General features: G+C 40.8%; 1 protein-coding gene and 1 long non-coding RNA gene across 2 annotated transcripts in view; one reads left to right on the forward strand and one right to left on the reverse strand.

The window, feature by feature from the left end:
* LOC103346842 (uncharacterized) overlaps nt 1-22485 on the reverse strand; it is a 399916-nt gene that overhangs the window by 196506 nt on the left and 180925 nt on the right. The window lies entirely within an intron of this gene.
* LOC108175449 (zinc finger protein 585A) lies at nt 187-6123 on the forward strand. The gene is given in 4 exon segments (XM_051842250.2): nt 187-227; nt 477-569; nt 1745-4063; nt 4066-6123. Coding segments are annotated over 4 exon segments (3003 nt in total). The 5' UTR covers nt 187-193; the 3' UTR covers nt 4623-6123.

Genomic DNA, 22485 nt, shown 5'->3' on the forward strand with positions numbered 1-22485 from the left:
GGGTGTTAACCCACTGCACCACAGCTCTGGCCCCAAGATTTATTTATTAACTTATTTGAAAGGCAAATAGAGATATGGAAGGATGGGTAGTAAGAAAGAGATACCTTCCATCTACTGGTTCATTCACAAAATGACCACAGGCATCCCATGTGGAGCACCAAGGACTCAAACTGTTCACATGTACAGGGATGTGATGCTGGAGACCTACAGCAGCCTGTTCTCCTTGGGTGAGTGACACTCATCACATGCCCAGTGGTAACATTTTCTCACTATTTGACAAATAAGTGAGCACTATTAATAAACTTTATAAATGAGGGACAGGAATAGAATTTGAGTCCATGAAGAATCTGATTATATACCATCTGAGAAGGAATTCAAATGGGAACATTTGTTGCATAGCTCCTGGACCAAGCTGTTCACCTTTAATTAACCCAAGATAGTGATTTCACAAAGTGTTACATTATTTCCATTAATAGGGCACTGCATGACCAAACCTGACTTGATCTTGAAGTTGGAGCAAGGAGCAGAGCTCTGGATGGGGAAAGAATGCTTACATCATAGCCTTCCAGGTCAGTGTGTACATAATGGTCAGGGAGGCCAAAGTAGAATCATTGCAGCAGATGTTGAGTGGTGCTCTTTCTATGAATTTTTTCCAAGTCTTACTTCAGACACAGTTATTCTACAGTATCTATGGAGATCAGTATCTTTGGTAAAGGCAAAGGAAATGAAGTTTCATGTGTAAATCAGCAACTGATCAAAATCTCCAGAATTGCATATTATCACAGAGGAGTGTTTATGTAAAAAATGAAAGGAGGTCACCAGGAATGACAAATTCACAATGAGATAGAAATAAATTTTCAAGAAATTAAGCAGATTCTGGTCTGCAGAAACAAATTTTTTAAATTGCTTGTGAATGTATACCGAAGGTGGTACATTGGGTCTTTCTGTAACTATTGTAGTTCTCAGAGGCTGAGGATATCAGGTTGCCTTAGAAATATCGGAAATTGTAATAGAGTGCAGATAAAACAGTTTTTCATTAGAAAAATCCCACAAATGCTGTTTCCCTGGGAAGACAGAACATGAGACAACCACAGATGCAAATCTTGTCCCTTAAATGTGATCCTGCTTGGAATACAGACACATTAAACTCTTCTCCCCTGCAAGAAAATGATCCAGTAAAAGTTTCCCATATTGATGTTTGAAATATCAGAAAAGTACAAAACAGACAATTTTAGAAAAATGAACTGGAATGAATAGGACAAGGAAAAATTGATTTCTTGGCAATAGGTGATTATTTTTACCAAACATATGTCCTTTCTTTAAAATCTTATATAGTTGTTTCACCTTTGTGAAAGGCAGAAAGTCAGTGAGAGGAGAAACAGTGAGCAAGAGATTTCCTATTAGCTACCTCCCCAGATACCTGCAACAGTTAGGTCTGACTAATTTGAAGCCAGAAGCCTGGCATTCCAACTATTCTAATCTGATGTATCACAGGGTCCCAAGCACAAGAGCCATTATCTCCTGCCCGCTGGTATACATTAGTAGAGAGCTGTATTTGAAGCAGAGTATCCTGGGCTTAAATTGGCACTGTGTTTGGATGCAGACATTCCAAGCAATGACTTGTATTCATTTTGTTAATTCTATCCCTGTTAAATACAAGTAACTTCATTCCTTTGACATGAGTATGCCAGGAAAAAGAATTATGTTTGATTTATTGACAGCACTGTTTTTTTTCTCACTTCAGTTGCCATGAAAAGGGGTGACCTGATTAGGAAAAACCAGAAAAGTCAGGACAAAAATCTGAATCAGAATGTTATGAAAAACAATAAGACATCAACTCCCAAGATAATTGAATTAAGAAAAACACTTCATTTAAGTTCAAACCATATTCCAAAACTGAGTATCAAAAAGAGAATCTATTCAGGAATGAAACCTGAAGAATGCAATGTATGTCACAATGTGTATCTGCACTGTGGGCCTGTTCAACTACAAACTGGAGAAAAATCTGATGCTACTAATGTGCCTGGGAATGCTCTCCAGATGTGTGAGGCTCTTAATCAACAGCACAAAATTCAGACTGTGCAACAGGCATTTGAACCAATTGGAAAAGGCAAAGTCTTCAAAAGGAAAAATATATTTTGTAAATCTGAGAGGCATTTTATGGTAGAAAGTAAGAAATCAACTGCCACTATTGGCAAGACAACTCAAATAGAACAAGATTTCCTTAAAAATTCTAACCTCAGTATGCATCAACAAAGTCCCAGAAGAGAGAAAGTTTATGAATATAGTAGTTCTTTGGAACCTGTCATTGATCAATCACCTCTTAAAATAAATCATAGACCACATATAGGGAAGAAACCCTATGCATGTAAGCCTTGTGGAAAATCATTCAGTTATAAATTCTGCCATGCAATTCATTACGGTACTCACATAGTGGAAAACTCTCATGTGTTTAATGAACATGGAGAAGCCACTTACCAGAAGTCACAACTCATAAATCATCAGAGAATTCACTCAGGTGAGAAACCTTATGAATGTAATGACTGTGGAAAATCCTTTGGCCAGAAGTCACACCTCATAAAGCATCAGATAATTAACACAGGGGATAAACTTTATGAATGTAATAACTGCGGAAAAGCTTTTGGCCTTGAGTCACACCTCATAAATCACCAGAGAATTCACACGGGAGAGAAACCTTATGAATGCAGTGACTGTGGAAAAGCCTTTCGCTATAAATCAACCCTCACAAAGCATCAGAGAATTCACACAGGGGATAAGCCTTATGAATGTAATGACTGTGGAAAATCCTTTATGTGGAAGTCACGTCTCATCCTACATCAGAGAATTCACATGGGGGAAAAACCTTATGAATGCAATGACTGTGGTAAAGCCTGTAGCCAGAAGCCAAACCTCATAACTCATCAGAAAGTTCACACAGGAGAGAAACCTTATGAATGCCATGAGTGTGGGAAAGCTTTTGGCCAGAAGTCACACCTCATAACTCATCAGAAAATTCACACAGGGGAGAAACCTTATGAATGTAATGACTGTGGAAGAACCTTTGGGAAGAAGTCACACCTCATAAATCACCAGAGAATTCACACAGGGGATAAGCCTTATGAATGTAATGACTGTGGAAAATCCTTTATGTGGAAGTCACATCTCATCCTACATCAGAGAATTCACATGGGGGAAAAACCTTATGAATGTAATGAATGTGGAAAAGCCTTTGGCCAGAAGTCCCATTTCATAAATCATCAGAGAATTCACACAGGGGATAAGCCTTATGAATGTAATGACTGTGGAAAATCCTTTATGTGGAAGTCACATCTCATCCTACATCAGAGAATTCACACGGGGGAAAAACCTTATGAATGCAATGACTGTGGTAAAGCCTTTAGCCACAAGCCAAACCTCATAACTCATCAGAAAATTCACACAGGAGAGAAACCTTATGAATGCCATGAGTGTGGGAAAGCCTTTGGCCAGAAGTCACACCTCATAACGCATCAGAAAATTCACACAGGAGAGAAACCTTATGAATGCAGTGACTGTGGAAAAGCCTTTCGCTGTAAATCAACCCTCACAAATCATCAGAGAATTCACACAGGGGAGAAACCTTATGAATGTAATGACTGTGGAAAAACCTTTGGCCAGAAGTCCCATTTCATAAATCATCAGAGAATTCACACAGGGGATAAGCCTTATGAATGTAATGACTGTGGAAAATCCTTTATGTGGAAGTCACGTCTCATCCTACATCAGAGAATTCACACGGGGGAAAAACCTTATGAATGCAATGACTGTGGTAAAGCCTTTGGCCACAAGCCAAACCTCATAACTCATCAGAAAATTCACACGGGAGAGAAACCTTATGAATGAAATGAGTGTGGCAAAGCCTTTGGCCAGAAGTCACACCTCATAACGCATCAGAAAATTCACACAGGGGAGAAACCTTATGAATGCAGTGACTGTGGAAAAGCCTTTCACCGTAAATCAACCCTCACAAATCATCAGGGCATTCACACAGGGGAGAAACCTTATGAATGTAATGACTGTGGAAAGGCTTTGGCCGGAAATCCCATTTCATAAATCATCAGAGAATTCATACAGGGGATAAGCCTTATGAATGTAATGACTGTGGAAAATCCTTTATGTGGAAGTCACATCTCATCCTACATCAGAGAATTCACACGGGGGAAAAACCTTATGAATGCAATGACTTTTGTAAAGCCTTTAGCCACAAGCCAAACCTCATAACTCATCAGAAAATTCACACAGGAGAGAAACCTTATGATTGCAGTGAGTGTGGGAAAGCCTTTGGCAAGAAGGCATACCTCATAAATCATCAGAGAATTCACACAGGGGAGAAACCTTATGAATGTAATGACTGTGGAAAAACCTTTGGCCGGAAGTCACACCTCATAAATCACCAGATAATTCACACAGGAGAGAAACCTTATGAATATAATGACTGTGGAAAAGCCTTTCTGAAGAAGTCATCTCTCATCCTACATCAGAGGAGTAACACAGGGGAGAAACCCTATGAATACAATGACTGTGGGAAACCATTTGGTCACAAATCAAGCCTCATAAGTCATCAGAGAATTCACACAGTGTAGAAAGATTATGAATGTAATGACTGGAAAAGCCTTTCTGAGTAAGTCAGCTCTAGCACCCACATCAGAGAATTCACACAGGGGAAAAGCCTGATGAATGTAAAGATTGGAAAGTCTTTACCCATAAGTCAAACCTCAAAAGGCATCAGAGAAGTCACACAGGGGATAAACCTTCAGAATGCAATGACTTGGAAAAGCCTTTGGCCAAAAGTCAAGCCTTGTAAATAATTAGAGAAGCCATACAGGAGAAACCTTATGAATGTAATAACTGTGGAAAAGTTTTCTTTGCAAATTTCTATGCAGTTCAGAGCTCAATGAATATCAAAGAAGTCACAGGAGAGAAACTTGATGATGGCAATGACTGTGCAGAAGCCTCTGTTCATATGACAAACATCACAAAGCATCAGAGAATTCACATGGGGAGAAATGTCATGAATAATGATAGTAGAAAGCCTTTTGTTATAATTTTCAACTAATAAAACATCACAGAATTAACAGGGAATTCTCCACACAATTGCCTTTTTGTGCAAGTTCCTTTTCATTAAATAACAGAATCCATTAAGAGGAGAACAATAAGATTATAATCAGTGTGGATATGCCTTTGGTGCCAATTATACCTCATCAAGCATAACAGAATTCACATGGGGAAAATCTTATGAATGTAATGACTCAAAGTCTTTTACCATAACTTAGCCCACATTGCACATCATCAAATTCATACAGGGAAAAAAACCTTTGAAAGTAATCTTGTGGAAAAGCCTTTACTTAGAAGTCATACCCCACAAGACATCAGAGAATTCACATGGGGGAGAATTCTTATGAATGTAATGAGAGTTGGAAAGGTCTGCCAAAATCTCAGCTTACAACATCAGAATTCACAAAGTGGAGATCTTATGGATGAAATAAACGTGGGAAAGCTTTTTGTCATAGGTCATACCTCATAATCCATCATCTAATTTGAACGGGGAGAGACTTTGAGAATATAATAAGGGATTGGCTCTGTGGCTCATTTGGTTAATCACCCCCCTGTGGTACCGGCATTTCATATGGACACCGGGTTCTAGTACTGGTCACTCCTTCCAGTCCAGGTCTCTGCTGTGGCCCGGGAAGGCAGTGAAGGATGGCTCAAGTCCTTGGGCCCCTGCACCAGCATGGGAGACCAGGAGGAAGCACCTGGCTCCTGGCTTTGGATCGGCATAATTCCAGCTGCAGCAGCCACTTGGGGGAGAACCAATGTAAGAAAGATGTTTTTCTCTGTCTCTCTAACTCTCTCTGTCATAGAAAGAAAGAGTGAGAGAGGGAGGGAGGGAGGGAGGGAGAGAGAGAGAGAGAGAGAGAGAGAGAGAGAATGTATATACTGCATGTGGAAGAGTTTCCCTTCCCTGTAGTATGTCCTGAAATCTGGTATTGTGATGCCTCCGGCTTTGTTTTTGTTGTACAAGATTGCTTTAGCTATTTGACGTCTCCTGTGCCTCCATATGAATTTCAGTATCATTTTTCCAGATCTGAGAAGAATGTATTTGTTATCCTGATTGGAATTGCATTGAATCTATAAATTGCTTTTGGCAGAATGGGCATTTTGATGATATTGATTCCTCCAATCCATGAGCATGGAAGATTTTTCCATTTTTTGGTATCCTCTTCTATTTCTTTAAGGTTTTGTAATCTCATCATAGAGATCTTTGACATCCTTGGTCAAGTTTATTCCCAGGTATTTGTTTTTGTAGCTATTGTGAATGGGATTGATCTTAGCAGTTCTTTCTCAGCTATGGTATTGCCTGTGTACATAAATGCTGTTGATTTTTGTGTATGGATTTTATTACCTGCTACTTTGCCAAACTCTTCTATGAGTTCCATTAGTCTAGTAGAGTTCTTTGGATCCCCTAAATAAAGAATCATATCATCTGCAAAGAGGGATAGTTGACTTCTTCCTTCCCAATTTGTATCCCTTTAATTTCTTCTTGCCCAATGGGTTTGGCTATAACTTCCAGTACTATATTGAATAGCAATGGTGAAAGTCGGCATCCCTGTCTAGTGTAATGAATGTGGAAGACATTTTCTGGGAATTCAGGCTTGTATGAATATAGAATTCACAACAGGTCATATTTTTTGAATGCTGTAAGTATGAGCATTCCATTAGCCAGAAATTAGACATCAACAGACTTCAGAGAATTCATAAAGAGAAAAATCAATGTAATGAATGTGAAAAAAATCTTTCTGCTATAAGTCAGTCTTCTATTCACATGAAGAGGCTCAGAAGTGAGAAAACTTGCAAAAAAAGAAAAGTTTTGCATGACCAGTCACCTCTAGATGGTAAACTGATAACTCACACAAAGCAATAAGCATATGAATGTAATGGAATTGGGAGTACCTTTACTGTAAAGCAAATTTCCAGAAAACAAGATTACATTTACAGAAAAGTCTCTGAAACTGTGAAGTGTCTGGAGGAATTGTTTTTTTGGAATCAAACCTCAGCAAGTGTGATGAATTGTCATGAAGACTGCTTAACCATTCTTGAGAGATTCTTTCTCTTATACTACCTTCATTTTTTAGTCTCCCATTATTATGAATGGAACCAGACAAATGAACTGTGTTTTCATGTATAAAGTTTGCTGACAAATATTCAACAATTTCAGCAGTTGATACAACAGTTATTTCAACAGTTTTTTGAAATGCCATCTTAATCTCTTAGTAGAGTTCTTTGGATCTTCTAAGTACAGAATCATATCGTCTGCAAAGAGGGATAGTTTGACTTCTTCCTTCTCGATTTGTATTCCTTTGATTTCTTTTTCTTGTCTGATGGCTCTGGCTAAAACTTCCAGAACTATGTTAAATAGCAGTGGTGAGAGTGGGCATCCCTACCTGGTGCCAGATTTCAGTGGAAATGCTTCCAACTTTTCCCCATTCAATAGGATGCTGGCTGTGGGTTTTTTATAAATTGCTTTGATTATATTGAGGAATGTTCCTTCTATACCCAATTTGCTTAGAGTTTTCATCATGAAAGGGTGTTGAATTTTATCAAATGCTTTCTCTGCATCTATTGAGATAATCATATGGTTTTTCTTTTGCAGTCTGTTAATGTGGTGAATCACATTGATTGATTTGCGAATTTTGAACCATCCCTGCATACCAGGGATGAATCCCACTTGGTCTGGGTGGATGATTTTCCTGATGTGTTGTTGTACTCTATTGGCCAGAATTTTATTGAGGATTTTTGCGTCTATGTTCATCAGGGATATTGGTCTGTAATTTTCTTTCAGTGCTGCAGCTTTCTCTGGCTTAGGGATTAAGGTGATGCTGGCTTCATAGAAAGAATTTGGGAGGATTCCCTCTTTTTTGATTGTTCTGAATAGTTTGAGAAGAAATGGGATTAGTTCTTCTTTAAATGTCTGGTAGAATTCAGCAGTGAATCCATCTGGTCCTGGGCTTTTCTTTGTTGGGAGGGCCTTAATTACTGTTTCAATTTCTGTTACAGTTATGGGTCTATTTAGGTTTTCTATGTCTTCATGGTTCAATTTTGGTAGATTGCGTGTGTCCAGGAATCTATCCATTTCTGATAGGTTTTCCTGTTTGCTGGCATACAGGTCCTTGTAGTAATTTCTGATGATTCTTTTTATTTCTGTGGTGTCTGTTGTTACATTTCCTTTTTCATCTCTGATTTTATTGATTTGGGTCTTTTCTTTTTTTAGTTAGTTGGGCCAATGGGGTATCAATTTTGTTTATTTTTTCAAAAAACCAGCTTCTCACTTGGCTGATTTTTTGTAGTGTTTTTTTTGGATTCAATCCTGTTGATTTCTTCTCTGATTTTAATTATTTCTCTTCTCCTACTAGATTTGGGTCTGGTTTGCTGCAGTTTTTCTAGGTCCTTGAGATACACTGAAAGCTCATTTATTTGGTACCTTTCCAATTTCTTGGTATAGGCACCTATTGCTATAAATTTGCCTCTCAATACTGCTTTTGCCGAATCCCATAAGTTTTGATATGTTGTGTTGTTGTCTTCATTTACTTCCAGAAAGTTTTTGATTTCTCTTTTGATTTCTTGAATGACCCAGTGTTCATTCAGGAGCATGTTGTTCAGTCTCCATGTGTTTGCATACTTTCTGGGGTTTCCTGAGTTGCTAATTTCCAGCTTCATTCCGCTGTGGTCTGAGAAGCTGCATGGTATGATTCTAATTCTTTTAAATTTGCTGAGACTTGCTTTATGGCCTAGTATGTGATCAATCCTAGAGAAGGTTCCATGCACTGCTGAGAAGCATGTGAAGTCTGTAGATGTAGGGTTGAAAGTTCTGTAGATATCTGTTAGATCCATTTGGGCAATAGTGTCGATTAAATCTGCTGTTTCCTTGTTGATCTTCTGTCCAGATGATCTGTCTATTTCTGAGAGTGGAGTATTGAAGTCCCCCAGTACTATTGTATTGGAATCTAAGTCTCCCTTTAAGTCCCTTAACATATCTTTTAAATAGACCGGTGCCCTGTAATTAGGTGCATATACATTTATAATAGTTACATCTTCCTGTTGAATTGAACCCTTAATCATTATATAGTGTCCCTCTTTGTTTCTCTTAACAGTTTTTGTCTGATATTAATATGGCTACACCTGCTTTTTTTTTTGGTTTCTGTTGGCATGGTATATCTTTTTCCAACCTTTCACTTTCCGTCAGCATGCCTCTTTGTTAGAGAGATGTGTTTCTTGTAGGCAACAAATAGTTGGGTTGTGTTCTTTGAGCCAGTCAGCCAAACGGTGTCTTTTAACTGAAGAATTCAGACCATTAATGTTCAATGTGACTATTGATACGTAGTGACTGCCCTGCCATTTTCCCGGAAATATTTTCTAGTATATGCTTTGAGCTTCCCATGCTCTTTTACTGGTAGGTGTTCTTCCTTTCCCTTCTTTCATATTGATGGCTGTGTTTCTGTGTTTCTGAGTGTAGCACATCTTTAAGTATCTTGTGCAGGGCCAGACTAGTGGCCACAAAGTCTTTCAATTTCTGTTTGCTATGAAAGATCTTTATTTCACCTTCATTCACAAATGAGAGCTTGGTAGGATATAATATCACCTCACCCCAGTTAGAATGGCTCACATACAGAAATCTAGCAACAACAGATGCTGGCGCGGATGTGGGGAAAAAGGGACACTAACTCACTGTTGGTGGGAATGCAAACTGGTCAAGCTACTATGGAAGTCAGTCTGGAGATTCCTCAGAAACCTGAATATAACCCTACCGTTCGACCCAGCCATCCCACTCCTTGGAATTTACCCAAAGGAGTTTAAATTGATAAACAAAAAAGCGGTCTGCACCCCAATGTTTATTGCAGCTCAATTCACAATAGCTAAGACCTGGAACCAACCTAAATGCCCATCAACGATAGACTGGATAAAGAAATTATGGGATACGTATTCTTTAGAATACTATACCGCAGTAAGAAACAACGAAATCCAGTCATTTGCAACAAAATGGAGGAATCTGGAACACATCATGCTGAGTGAAGCAAGCCAGTCCCAAAGGGACAAACACCATATGTTCCCCCTGATCGGTGACAAGTGACTGAACACCAAAAAGGAAACCTCCTGAAGTGAAATGGACACTATGAGAAATGGTGACTTGATCAGCATAGCCCTGTTAATGAACAACTTAATACATTATCACTCTTAGTATTTTTTTTTGTCTGTTCTACTTAATATGACTGGTTTAATTCTGTAATTAATACACAGTTATTCATAAGTGTTGAAATTTAACTGAAATGTGATCCCTGTTAAACATAAGAGTGGGAATAAGAGAGGGAAGAGATGTATAATTTGGGACATGCTCAAGCTGATTTGCCCCAAATGGTAGAGTTAGAAACATACCAGGGGATTCCAATTCAATCCCATCAAGGTGGCATGTACAAATGGCATCTCACTAGTCCCAGTGATCAATTTCAGTTCACAACTGATCATAATGATAGGACTAAGAGTCAAAGGGAGCACATAAACAAGTCTAGTACCTGCTAACACTAACCGATAGAATAAATAAAGGGGAGAGTGATCCAACATGGGAAGTGAGATACACAGCAGACTCATAGAATGGCGGATGTACTAAATAGCACTCTGGCCTCAGAATCAGCCCTAAAGGCATTCGGATCTGGCTGAAAAGCCCATGAGAGTATTTCAGGCATGGAAAGCCAAGACACTCTGGCAAAAAGATCTCTGTGAGTGAGATCCCAGTGGAAAGAACAGGTCTTCAAAGAAGGAGGTACCTTTCTCTGAAGGGAAAGAACCTCCACTTTGACTATGAGCTTGTCTAAACAAGATAAGAGTCAGAGAACTCAAGGGGCTTCCATAGCCTTGGAAACTCATGACTGGTGCATAGGGAGATTACTGATACCATAGACAGGAGTGTCAATTTGTAAAGTCAACAGCAGGAGTCACGGTGCACTTACTCCTCATGTAGGATCTCTGTCCTTAATGTGCTATACATTGAGATTTAATGCTATAATGTGTACTCAAACAGTATATTTCACTTTGTGTTTCTATTGGGGTGCAAACGGTTGAAATCTTTACTTAATATATACTAAACTGATCTTCTGTAAAAAAAAAAAAAAAGAAATTATCAATTCCCAACTTGACTCTCACTGGGATTAAACATGACAATAGGTCTGATCTGATTTCATCATCATTTAAAAAATCATCTATTATTTTTCACTTTATGTTTCTGTGTGGGAGCAAACTGTTGAAATCCTTACTTAATGTATACTAAGCTGATCTTCTGTATATTAAGATAATCAGAAATGAATCTTGATGTGAATGGAAGGGGAGAGTGAGTGGGAATGGGGAGGGTTGTGGGTGGGAGGGACGGTAAGGGGGGGAAGCCATTGTAATCCATAAGTCGTACTTTGGAAATTTATATTCATTAAATAAAAGATAAAAAACATTATTGTAGTGCAAACGAGTGATGTTGATATAGGGTAAGTTAGATAGTTTAAGTTCATGATCTGGAAGCCACACTTTACCCATTCCATGCTCCTATATCCATCTACCTGTCAATCAGATGACCCCTTCTGCAGGAAATATTTCTCTTTACCCAGAACATGGAGGTGGTACCCTTTGCTTTCTAGTCACCTATAAGTTTGGGTAAAGAGGAGGTGGGATCTTCTCCTGGAGCAACAGCCAGCCGGGTATGAAAATCACCTTCATCTTCTCTGGACCACTCTCCAAAGAAACTCCTCATGTGCCTCTGTATTTTCTTCACTCAGAACTCAATTTCCACAATATTGCTAAGCTCTCACCTAAATATGTGTTTTTATCATGGAAACTATGAATATTATGTTTGAAAAATTTTACATATGTGCTTATGTTGAAGACTTTGAAATGAGTTAGCTTGGGTTTACCATGTAATCCTGGCTATAATCACAAGTGCCAATAAAGTCACTCATGTCACTCAGCTCTATCACTTCCTAATTCATGACCCTGGACTGCCTCTCTGAGCCTGTTGGATCTCCCCTCCTGCTCAGTGAGGCCTCAAATTAACTAGTTACACACTGCTGAGAGATGGAATCATCACAAAAATGTGGGGATAGCATGGACCATAACTGGAAACAATCCTTGGTCCAATGTAGGCTTTGTTCCTAGTCTGCCCCATGAGATCTAGTCACTACCTCCACACCCACTGTCTGCATCACTCATGGAGAAGCAGGGTTCTTCATGGGGACACAAAACATGTGACCTTATCATATTCTTAGGACACACCATTGACAGTTCATATTCTACAACTGGTGGATCACATCCCTTTCAAAATTCTGACCTACATACTCCTTTACTTTTTTTCCCACTAGTTATATGAATCTACCTCCAGTACCTACATGCCCTCAGACTATTATCAGTGGAGGGGACCACCACAACACATCGTCTTATTCAGTATATATGGGAGACCTCATGTCAATGCGAGGTAAAAGTTGCTGCCTTTCTGAAACATCTTGCTAGAGGCTTTGTTTTGGCTGTACCCTGGTAAGGTTAATTGCAATCAGAGGTTTCTTTTTTTTTTCTGCAAGACTCCTATATTTTAGCATTAATAGGGTATGATTCCTGTTATAGGGTTGGAGCCCCCATTACCCACCACTATCGTCTAAGACAGGATGTGGCCAAAGACTGCTCAGTGGCTTTTTAGAATTTTTTGTTTGTTTGTTTTACTGTTCAATAATACATGTCAGCAATTCCCACAAGAGATTGCTTTTGCAGACAGCTAAGCTATGTGCTTGAGATGGTTATCTACATATGCTTAGGTGCCTCAAGGAATAACCCTATTACTGCAATTTCCTGATTTTATGATGTAAAAACAAAGTAGAGCTAGGAGTCAGGGTTCACTTGGGACAGGATTCCAGTCAAGTTTGCACGTGTAATAAGTTCTGTGTCTTTCTTCCCGAATATCTCATGTGTGACTTGGTTTTCTTTGGAGTCTTTTCTGTAACATTTGGTTTCCTGACCAGGAAGGTGAATGAGCTGGCACATTGTGCCATTTGTACAGGGGACAAATGGATCACAGGTGACCACTGCAGGACAGATGACTAGACACCATTTCCAATACTTTTGGAGAGAATCCTCCCTATGCAAAAACTTGCTGTCACTCTGACCACTGCTGCTCATTCAGACTCACAGAGACTTGGGGCAGTTGGACCCAGAAACACCAAATGAGATAAGAATCACCTGTTACCAGAGTCTAAGATATGCCTGACCCTATGGGTGGATGGCAGACTCTCCAAGAAATATTTATTTTAGGTTTCAAGATAGGACTCACCTTTAGGGGGAGGGAATGTTTTACACTCTGAAAGGTGTTTGAATGTATGGCTGCTTTTGAATGCATTGGCAGTTTGAATCTGTTGTCCCCAGCAGAAACTATGAGTTATGAGTGGGCCAGAAACTGAAGTTCTCTGGTGATCCTCATATGGTCAAGGGTAGTTGGAGTCACATTCTGACATTGCTAAAGTCAATTATCACCTAAATTCCAATAAAGAATGTACTCAAATAGGCATCTGGCTGATCTTTATTGGAGGCACAACTCCCTTGTTTATCCGGTGTCTACAATCATAGTATGGTTGCATAATGGATGGGTCCCTTTCTGTTAGACATGTTAAAACATTTTAAAACAAGTTTTGTGAGGATTATGGAATCAAACCAATCTGTGTTACACTTAGAACCTTGTGTAGGTTTGAGTGGCCCACTTTCAGTATTGGCTGGCCCTCAGAAGGAATGAAACATGTTGCCATATATCAAATAGTCTGAAGAGTCCTTACAGAACATCTCAGATACCCATATCAATTTCCCTAGATCAAATCATGGCTGTCCATGGCTTCTTTTGGTCTGGGATCCAAAACATTCTCACTCTGACTCTAGGAAAACCCTCACCAAAGATTTTCCAGGGCAAAACAGTGGAGGACACAGTCCTGCCACCCTCTTACCAATTTTAGTATCCATGCTCCACTAGCAGGGCTTGTGGACACCTAGCCACCCCCGGATCTGTCCGAAGCAATTCTACCTCCTATGGCTCCATGTCTCCCAACTCCCAGTAAATCAATGTCTCTGGGCATCACAGAACAACCTTCTACTACTAGCCCTGCAGATACCATTGAGAAAGACAAGGGCACCCCCTGTCATTGAAGCGATGGTAATGTTCAGCCAGCAGCTGTCATGATCTACAATCAGGCATTCAACACTACCAACCTTTTAAATTGGAAACATCATATACCCTCTTCCTTGGAGTAACTGCAGGCACTTTAATTTTATTTGAGACCAATTTCCAAACCCATCATCTAACATAGAGAGACTGTCGCCAACACCCCCAACCCTGTTCAATACTGAAGAGAGATGGAGAATTCTCAAGGCCCACAAATGGACTCAAAAACAGTACCCAGCTTGGACATTCCATCCTGACACATAGGTCCCCCAGGTTGTTCCTAGCCAGGCTCCATACTGGAAAGTTTACCAGCCAGAAGAAATTGTCCTCCTAGACCACTACTGAGAGATACTCTTGAGGGGTCTCTGGGTGGCATCCAGAAAGCTCACCACACAGCCAAAATTATAACTGTCATCCAGAAGAGTAATGAGGCACCAGGAGATTTTTATGAGTGGCTAGTTGAGGCATTCAGATTTGTTCCCCTTTCAACCCTGAAGCCCCAGAAAATGAACAGAAGGTCAGCAGCACTGTTGTGCTCAAAGTGCCCCTGACATTCATCAAAAGCTCCAGAAACTCAAGGGCTTTGCAGGCATGAATGCTACTCAGTTTCTGGAAGTGGCAAGCAAGGTCTATGTTAACTGAGACCAGAATTATGATCCAAGGCAGGTGGCACTTAGCCTGCTACACCCCTCTCCAAGTACCAGAACTCTGTTGCCCTGCACCTATAGTAGCAGGGAGGATCAGAGCAGGGGCCCATTGTGTATCTTTAGTGAGGAGGCTTGTCATGTCTGGTACTCTCATGTTCTGGCCATTGCAGTGTTTGACACAGTATGAGGCACTTGGCAATTTGCATTAGATTTGAGTGGGTATTCATTATACTAACTTTAACACAAAATGAGAAGGCTTGAAAGTTGTTACAAAATTATGCTGGTGGAAAATGACTGGCAGGAGTTGGAGGTTTATGGGGACTTGGTACCTTGTTCAATAGGTGACAACAGTGGCTCATCTGGGTCTATAGCACACTTGGTACAGACATGTCTTCTTCAATCATGGCTTGGAAAAATCAAGAATAGCCAGCAATAGCAGTTTTAAATTATTTGTGGGTAGTGAGGGTTTGAGGATGCTGAGCCTGGATGCTCTTGACAGGGGGAACTTAACTGTAACAGGGATGGCAGAGCTCCATCATGCCACTGTTGTCCACCACCTCTCCCTCCATGTTCTGTAGCAGTTAGAGGTCACCAGTGTGTCCAGCATCTGACTGAACTGGTGTTCATTCTTTAGGCAGAAGGCACCATTGGAAGAGTGGGAGGATTCTGGATCCAGGTATGTGGGAATTGCACTTTTTGTGTCCTGCTGATATGGGGACAGCCATCCCCATGTGTGTGGCCCTGATCTCTACTATCTTCTGCTGAGACTGATGACAGTTGATCCCTCAGTGCTGCCTATTGTGTGCTGAGACTGTGTAAATTTCTCCCATTCCTTAATATGACCTTATGGGGTGAGTGGGCATGTGCAATTTGTGTGTCTGTGTTTGGATCATGGGTCTTTAGGCAGTCAGCACTGACCCCAGTAGTGGGCAATGGGGCCTGCAATGAATGCACTAAACAGATGGATCCTGTGAGTGTGGCAGTTTTAGTGGAGGCTACCCAATGCCAATTGGGTGAGAAGCTGCCTCTTTGTGGACAAGGGAGGTGAGACATGGCCTCTTCCTGTTTAGCTCTCTGACACTTCTATTGGGTAAGTCACCCTTCCGGGTGTCTAGCACCTGTCATCCACCTGTCTCTAAGGCTGTCTATGCCTCTGAGCAGATGGATAGGAGCTCTGTAAGGAGAAGTGTATTGTGATTCTTGGAGCTGTGTGATGTTGAGAGATTTATCTGCCAATTTCAAAGAAGTCTGGCCTCTGACAGCTGGTGGCTGTGGAGTTTCAAATGATGAGCTGAGGCACAGCCATCTTCATTTGGAGAGAGTTGCTGGATAGCTCCAACCAGTGCTTTTTATTATTTAATCTAGTATTCAACTAGTAACATAACAATTAGGAATGCACAGCCAGACTAATCACTGTAAAAGAATAGCAAGCAAGCAGAAACAAGTGAGATAAGTATCATGTGATATATGTATTTTGGGAAGCCAAATTTCAAGTTGCTCCTGGTAGTGATGTTGCTCCTGGCTCATCTTCTATGCACTTGGGGTATGATAAGAAGTTTTCCTAAAGCAATATTTATTAATAACACAATCTGATTACTGCAGCCACATCCCAATTCAGAATGTATACCTTCACAAGAGAAAGACTAAGGAAGAGCCTAGTGAAAGCCGGATGGAAAAAGTGCTGGAAGAAGTTAGGATTGAAAGCGAAAGTGAAAGCTGGAGGAAACATAGACTCGGATGCGGACTATGGCAGGGAAGCTAGGAGATTAAAAGCGAAAGTGAAAGCTAGAACAAACAGACTTGGATACGGACTGTGGGGAGAAGCCAGGAGAAATGAGAGGGGAATATTGTTGGAAGAAAAGCTAGGAAACATACCGGGTAGAGAAAAATGTTAGGGAAAATGAAGCCGCAGGGGCAGGCTGAAGCGGAGACGTAAGCTAGGGGAACAAAGTCAGCCCGGGGAACAAAAGGCGAAAATATAATACCAGAAGCGGAGACGTAAGCTAGGTTGGAATCCGTCCGATTAGCCTGGGGAGCAAAAGACGGGAAGCCAAACCGGGAGCAGAGACGTAAGCTAGGTTGCATTTCATCAGATTAGCCCGGGGAACTTAGACTGAAAACCGAGAAGCGGAAACATGAGCTAGGCTGTGTGATTCGCGTAAGCTGCCGCGTGCAGAGAGAGCGCGTGGGGCACGAGCGGGGAGAGCGCATGGGGCATGAGTAGATAGGAAGTGCGGGGCTGGCGCGGGGCCATGGTGCGGGCGCGAAGGGGCACAGAGACCGCGGAGCATGCGTGAAGCAGGGAAGCTGCGCAGATAAGAGAAGTGCGGGCTGAAGCCGCGCAGAGCCAGGAAGCCGCCACAGGGCGAGGCACCGAGAAGCCACCTCGGGGCGGGCGCCGGGAAGCCACAGGGATAAGAGAAACAGAAGTATAGAAGTAAAATGAGAGAAATAGGAATGCTGGCAGATAGAAGTAAAATAGGAGAGATAGGAATGCCCGGAGATAGAGAAATAGAGAAAAATAAGGCCTCCCCACAACACGGCAATGAGAGAGCTTGGATTCGGTCTGCCTGATTAGTAAGACGATAAGCACCTGCAGGCAATATGCGCCGCAGGTCACCGAAGAAAGGCACGGATCAACATCAATAAGTCTCCCCACAATACGGCAATGAGAAGGCTCGGATTCAGTTTGCCTGATTGGTAGGGCTTGTAAGCACCTGCAGGCAGTTCTAGCAGAGCAGAGCATGCGCTGCAGGGCACCGAACTCAGGCACGCATCAGCACCTAAAAACCTCCTCACAACATGGTGAAGAGAGGACCCGGATTCGGTTTGCCTGATTGGTAGGGCTTGTAAGCACCTGTGGGCAACTCTAGCAAGCAGAGCAGAGTGTGTGCCACGGGGCACCGAAGACAGGTGCGTATCAACGCCAAAAAATAAAAAGAAAGGGGGAATTGTGGGGAGCAACTCGGACTAGACTAAGTTACTGGAATTAAGACTTATTCTATGCATCTGCTCTCCCACAATATGGCGCTGGGAGAGGAGTAAACAACTTCTACACAGCTGCCTCTCACCAATTTGATTGAGCTGCAGGAGCTGATCTTGCTCCTGATTGGAGGAGAGCAGCGTGCTCGGCGTGTGGGTTGCAGAGTTGGGATTGGTGGAAGAGGACTATAAAGGAGGAGAGAGACAACATGCACCAGGAACATCTATCTGAAGGAACACCTGAGCAGCCCCCGAGAGAGCCGGCCAGCAGTGTGCCGCTCCCCCGCGGAAGTGGGGAAAGTGGCAGGGGGGCCCGCCCCTCCATGGAGGTGGAGAGATGGCAGCCAACCCGGGAAGAACCAGCAAGAAACCCGGGAAGGGCCGAGCAGACAAAAGAACAGCGCAGGGTCCTGTGTTGTTCCTCCGCGAATGGGGGAGCGACACACCAGCCATCAGGGAAATGCAAATAAAAACCACAATGACAGCTTGGTGCTGTGGAGTAACATGTAAAGCCACTGTCTACACTATCAGCCTCCCTATTGGCAGTTTGGGTCCTGGATGTTCCATTTCTGATCCAGCTCCCTGCTTATGCAACTGGGAAAGCAATAGAAGATCACCCAATCCTTGGACCTCTGCACCATGTGGGAGGTCCAGATGAAGTTCCTAATCTATGCCATTGGCCTGGCAAAACCCTGATAATCGCAGCTATTTGGGAAGTGAACCACTGGATGGGAGATTCTCTCAGCCTCTCCTTCTATGTAACTCTTTGAAATAAATAGATAAATCTTTAAAAAATAATTCTACAACAGGCCATCATTTATCCCAGTTATAACAGCTATCAACAAAAATTTAAAAAAAAATTGGCTAGGATGTATGGTAAAGGGTACTCAAATACACTTTCGATGGGAATGTAAAGTAGTACAATCATTTTTTAAAAAGACAGTATGGAAATTCCTCAGAAATCTGACAATTTATCTTTTTTTTTTTGACAGGCAGAGTGGACAGTGAGTGAGAGATAGAGAGAAAGGTCTTCCTTTGCCATTGGTTCACCCTCCAGTGGCCACCACGGCCGGTGCGCTGTGGCCGGTGCACTGCACTGATCCAAAGGCAGGAGGCAGGTGCTTTGCCTGGTCTCCCATGGGGTACAGGGCCCAAGCACTTGGGCCATCCTCCACTGCACTCCCTGGCCACAGCAGAGAGCTGGCCTGGAAGAGGGGCAACCGGGACAGAATCTGGTGCCCTGACCGGGACTAGAACCCAGTGTGCCGGCACTGCAAGGCAGAGGATTATCCTAGTGAGTCGCGGTGCTGGCCAACAATTTATTTTACATGACCCAGACATCCCACTCCTGGGAATTTCACTAAAGGAAATAAAAACAGCATATGAAAATGTTCTCTCTATCCCCATGTTTACTGCAGCTGAATTCACAATAGCTAAAATGTTGAATCTACTCAGTTGTCAATAATCTGATGACTGGATAAAGAAAATGTGATGTACATACATTATGGAATACTACTCAGTCATAAAAAAGAATCAAATCCTGTCTCTGTAATAAAATGGATGGAACTGGAAACCATTATGCTTAGTGAAATAAATCAGTCCCCAAAAGACAAATACTCTGTTTTCCCTGATATGTTGAAACTAATATACAGAGTATAAAAATGTAATATTTACAAATGAGTGAAATTAGCATTTTGAGATCTGATTTTTCTTTATGGTCCTTGTCTATACAGTGAGAAACAGTGGTATTTCCTACTTACTATTTGTTGAATTCTTTACTTATTGGAGGGTTAACCTAGGGATTATAACATAAACTGGCCAGCGCTGTGGCTCAATAGGCTAATCCTCCACCTTGTGGTGCCAGCACACCAGGTTCTAGTCCCAGTCAGGGCACCGGATTCTGTCCTGGTTGCCCCTCTTCCAGGCCAGCCCTATGCTATGGCCCAGGAGTGCAGTGTAGGATGGCCCAAGTGCTTGAGCCCTTCACCACATGGGAGACCAGGAGAAGCAACTGGCACCTGCCTTCAGATCAGCATGGTGTGCCGGCCACAGCGCGCCGGCTACGGTGGCCATTGGAGGGTGAACCAACGGCAAAAGGAAGACCTTAATCTCTGTTTCTCTCTCACTGACCACTCTGCTGTCAAAAAAAAAAAAAAAAACAAGCAAACCATAAACTAAAAGTATGTCATTGTAAAATTTGAAAGAAAAAATAAGAAAGGAAGGAAAGAGGGAGGTTGGACGCATGGGTAGAAGAGAGGGTAGAATGGGAAGTATCACTCAGCTCCTAATATGTATATATGAAACACATGAAGTTTGCTCACCTTATAGAAGTAAAATATTTTTTAAAATAAAAATAAATTAAAAGAAAATAAAGATTACAATTGGATTTTCAATAGTATCAAAAGGAATAAAGTACTTAGGAATAAAATTAACCAAGGAAATAAATCTAAACACTGAAACTTAAAAAGATTATACAAATAAATGATCATACAAATGAATGGAAATTTATCCTGTGTTCATGGATTTATATATATATATAGATGAAGTTTATATATAATATACAATTTTATATATTATACATATTATATATCATTATATATATTTATATATTGTATGTGGTATTTATATACATTTCATATGTATATTTCTATATTATATATTTATGTATTATACATTTATATTGTATTTTTATATAATATGTAATTAAATATTTATATATTATATATTTCATATATATTTATATTTATAAATGAAATCATAAGATTCTAAGTGAGCTATAGATTGAACTGATTCTTTATAACACCCTAATAGTTACTTTTAGCAGAAAAATTTAAAAATTATAGAGAAAATTCATATGCAATCTTAAAGGATCCAAAGACTCAAAATATTCTTGAAAAAAAGATTAAGGGACCGGCACCATGGCTCAATTGATTAATCCACCTGTGGTGCTGGCATCCCATATGGGCACCAGGTTCTAGTCCTGGTCTCTCCTCTTCCAGTTCAGCTCTCTGCTGTGGCCTGGGAGGGCAGTGGAGGATGGCCCAAGTGCTTGGGCCCCTGCACCCGCATGGGAGACCAGGAAGAGGCACCTGGTACCTGGCTTTGGATCAGTGCAGTTCCAGCCATGGTGGCCATTTGGGGAGTGAACCAGCGGAAGGAAGACCTTTCTCTCTGTCTCTCACTGTCCATATCTCTACCTGTAAAAAAAGGAAAAGAAAAAGGAAAAGGAAAAGGAAAAGGAAAAGGAAAAGAGAGGAGAGGAGAGGAGATCAAAGGAAATCTCACATTTCCTTATTCCAGAAGGAAAAGTAACAAAAAGTATCATATTAGCATAACACAGACCAAAGGAGTGGAATAGAAAAGCTAAGAGTGGGCACTTGGCCTCTCAGTCAAGATTCTTTTTATGATGCAGACATCCCATTTGACAGTGTTTGGCTTGAATAATCAGCTCTGGCTCCTGACTCCAGACTTCTTGTCAATGCAAAACAAGGGAGGCAGTGGTGAAGGGACAAGAACTGGGGTCCCTGCAACCCACAAGGAGGGAAGGACTGTGTTTGCACCTCTGGCTCTTGCTCCAATTCCAGTTCCAGGTCAGACCTGGTCATTGTAGACATTTGGTGAGTGAACCAGAAGATAGCAGCTCACTCACTTGCTCTTTTTCTCTCCTTCCCTCAAATCAAAAAAATTGTAATATTAAGGTTAAATATATAATAAAATAAGCTATGCTAATAAAAGAATATCAAGATTTGATAATTTCACTGATATAGAAAAACTGACTAAATTCAGCTTACGATTAAAACCCTAAACTAACTATAACTGATGAGAATCTCCACCACAGGAAGGACACCTATGGAAAATCTGCAGTAAATTCTTGTAAAATGTGAACCAGGCACTGATACTTTAACACTTCCATTCAACCATGTAGCAGAGGACTATGCTAAAGAAATTCAAACAAACAAAACCCTCCAGGTTGTATACAGAAGAGCAAACATGACTTGTAATGACTAAGATATATCTTGAGAGCAAAAGACTTCCTGAGTATTCACTAAAAACACAAAGTGAAATTCAGTGATGTTCAGAATATAAAATATATAAGCATCAAATATGTTCCTGTATACTAACAATGAACGTTATGAAAATACAATTAACATTAACATTCAAGGTAGCATCAAAGTGAAAATACCACTAACAAATTTAAGAAAAAACCTTGGATTGTATACTGGATAATACAAAATATAAGAACATACAATTCTGGGAGGTCCTGATGATTCATGGACAATGTTTAGTATGAAAGAACTATGATATTTAAGAAATGTTGCACCCCAATTAACCTAACATTTAATTCCACATTGCTTATTTGATATTGCCTAATTCAAATTAATTATGCATATAGTTAAAGAAATACTTCATTTTTCTTATGGGAAACAATGTAAAAGATGTATTTATCACCAATTGAAGGTAAAGTTCTATCTCCTAACTGTTCCACTTAGCATGACAAAATATAAATTCAGTTATTTCCAGATTATGTTAATCTTGATAAGCTATATCCAAAGACCATAATATTAGATGTGATACTAACTTAAATGTTTA

This window comes from Oryctolagus cuniculus, assembly GCF_964237555.1.
Source record: "Oryctolagus cuniculus chromosome 17 unlocalized genomic scaffold, mOryCun1.1 SUPER_17_unloc_1, whole genome shotgun sequence".
In the NCBI taxonomy this organism is placed as follows: domain Eukaryota; kingdom Metazoa; phylum Chordata; class Mammalia; order Lagomorpha; family Leporidae; genus Oryctolagus; species Oryctolagus cuniculus.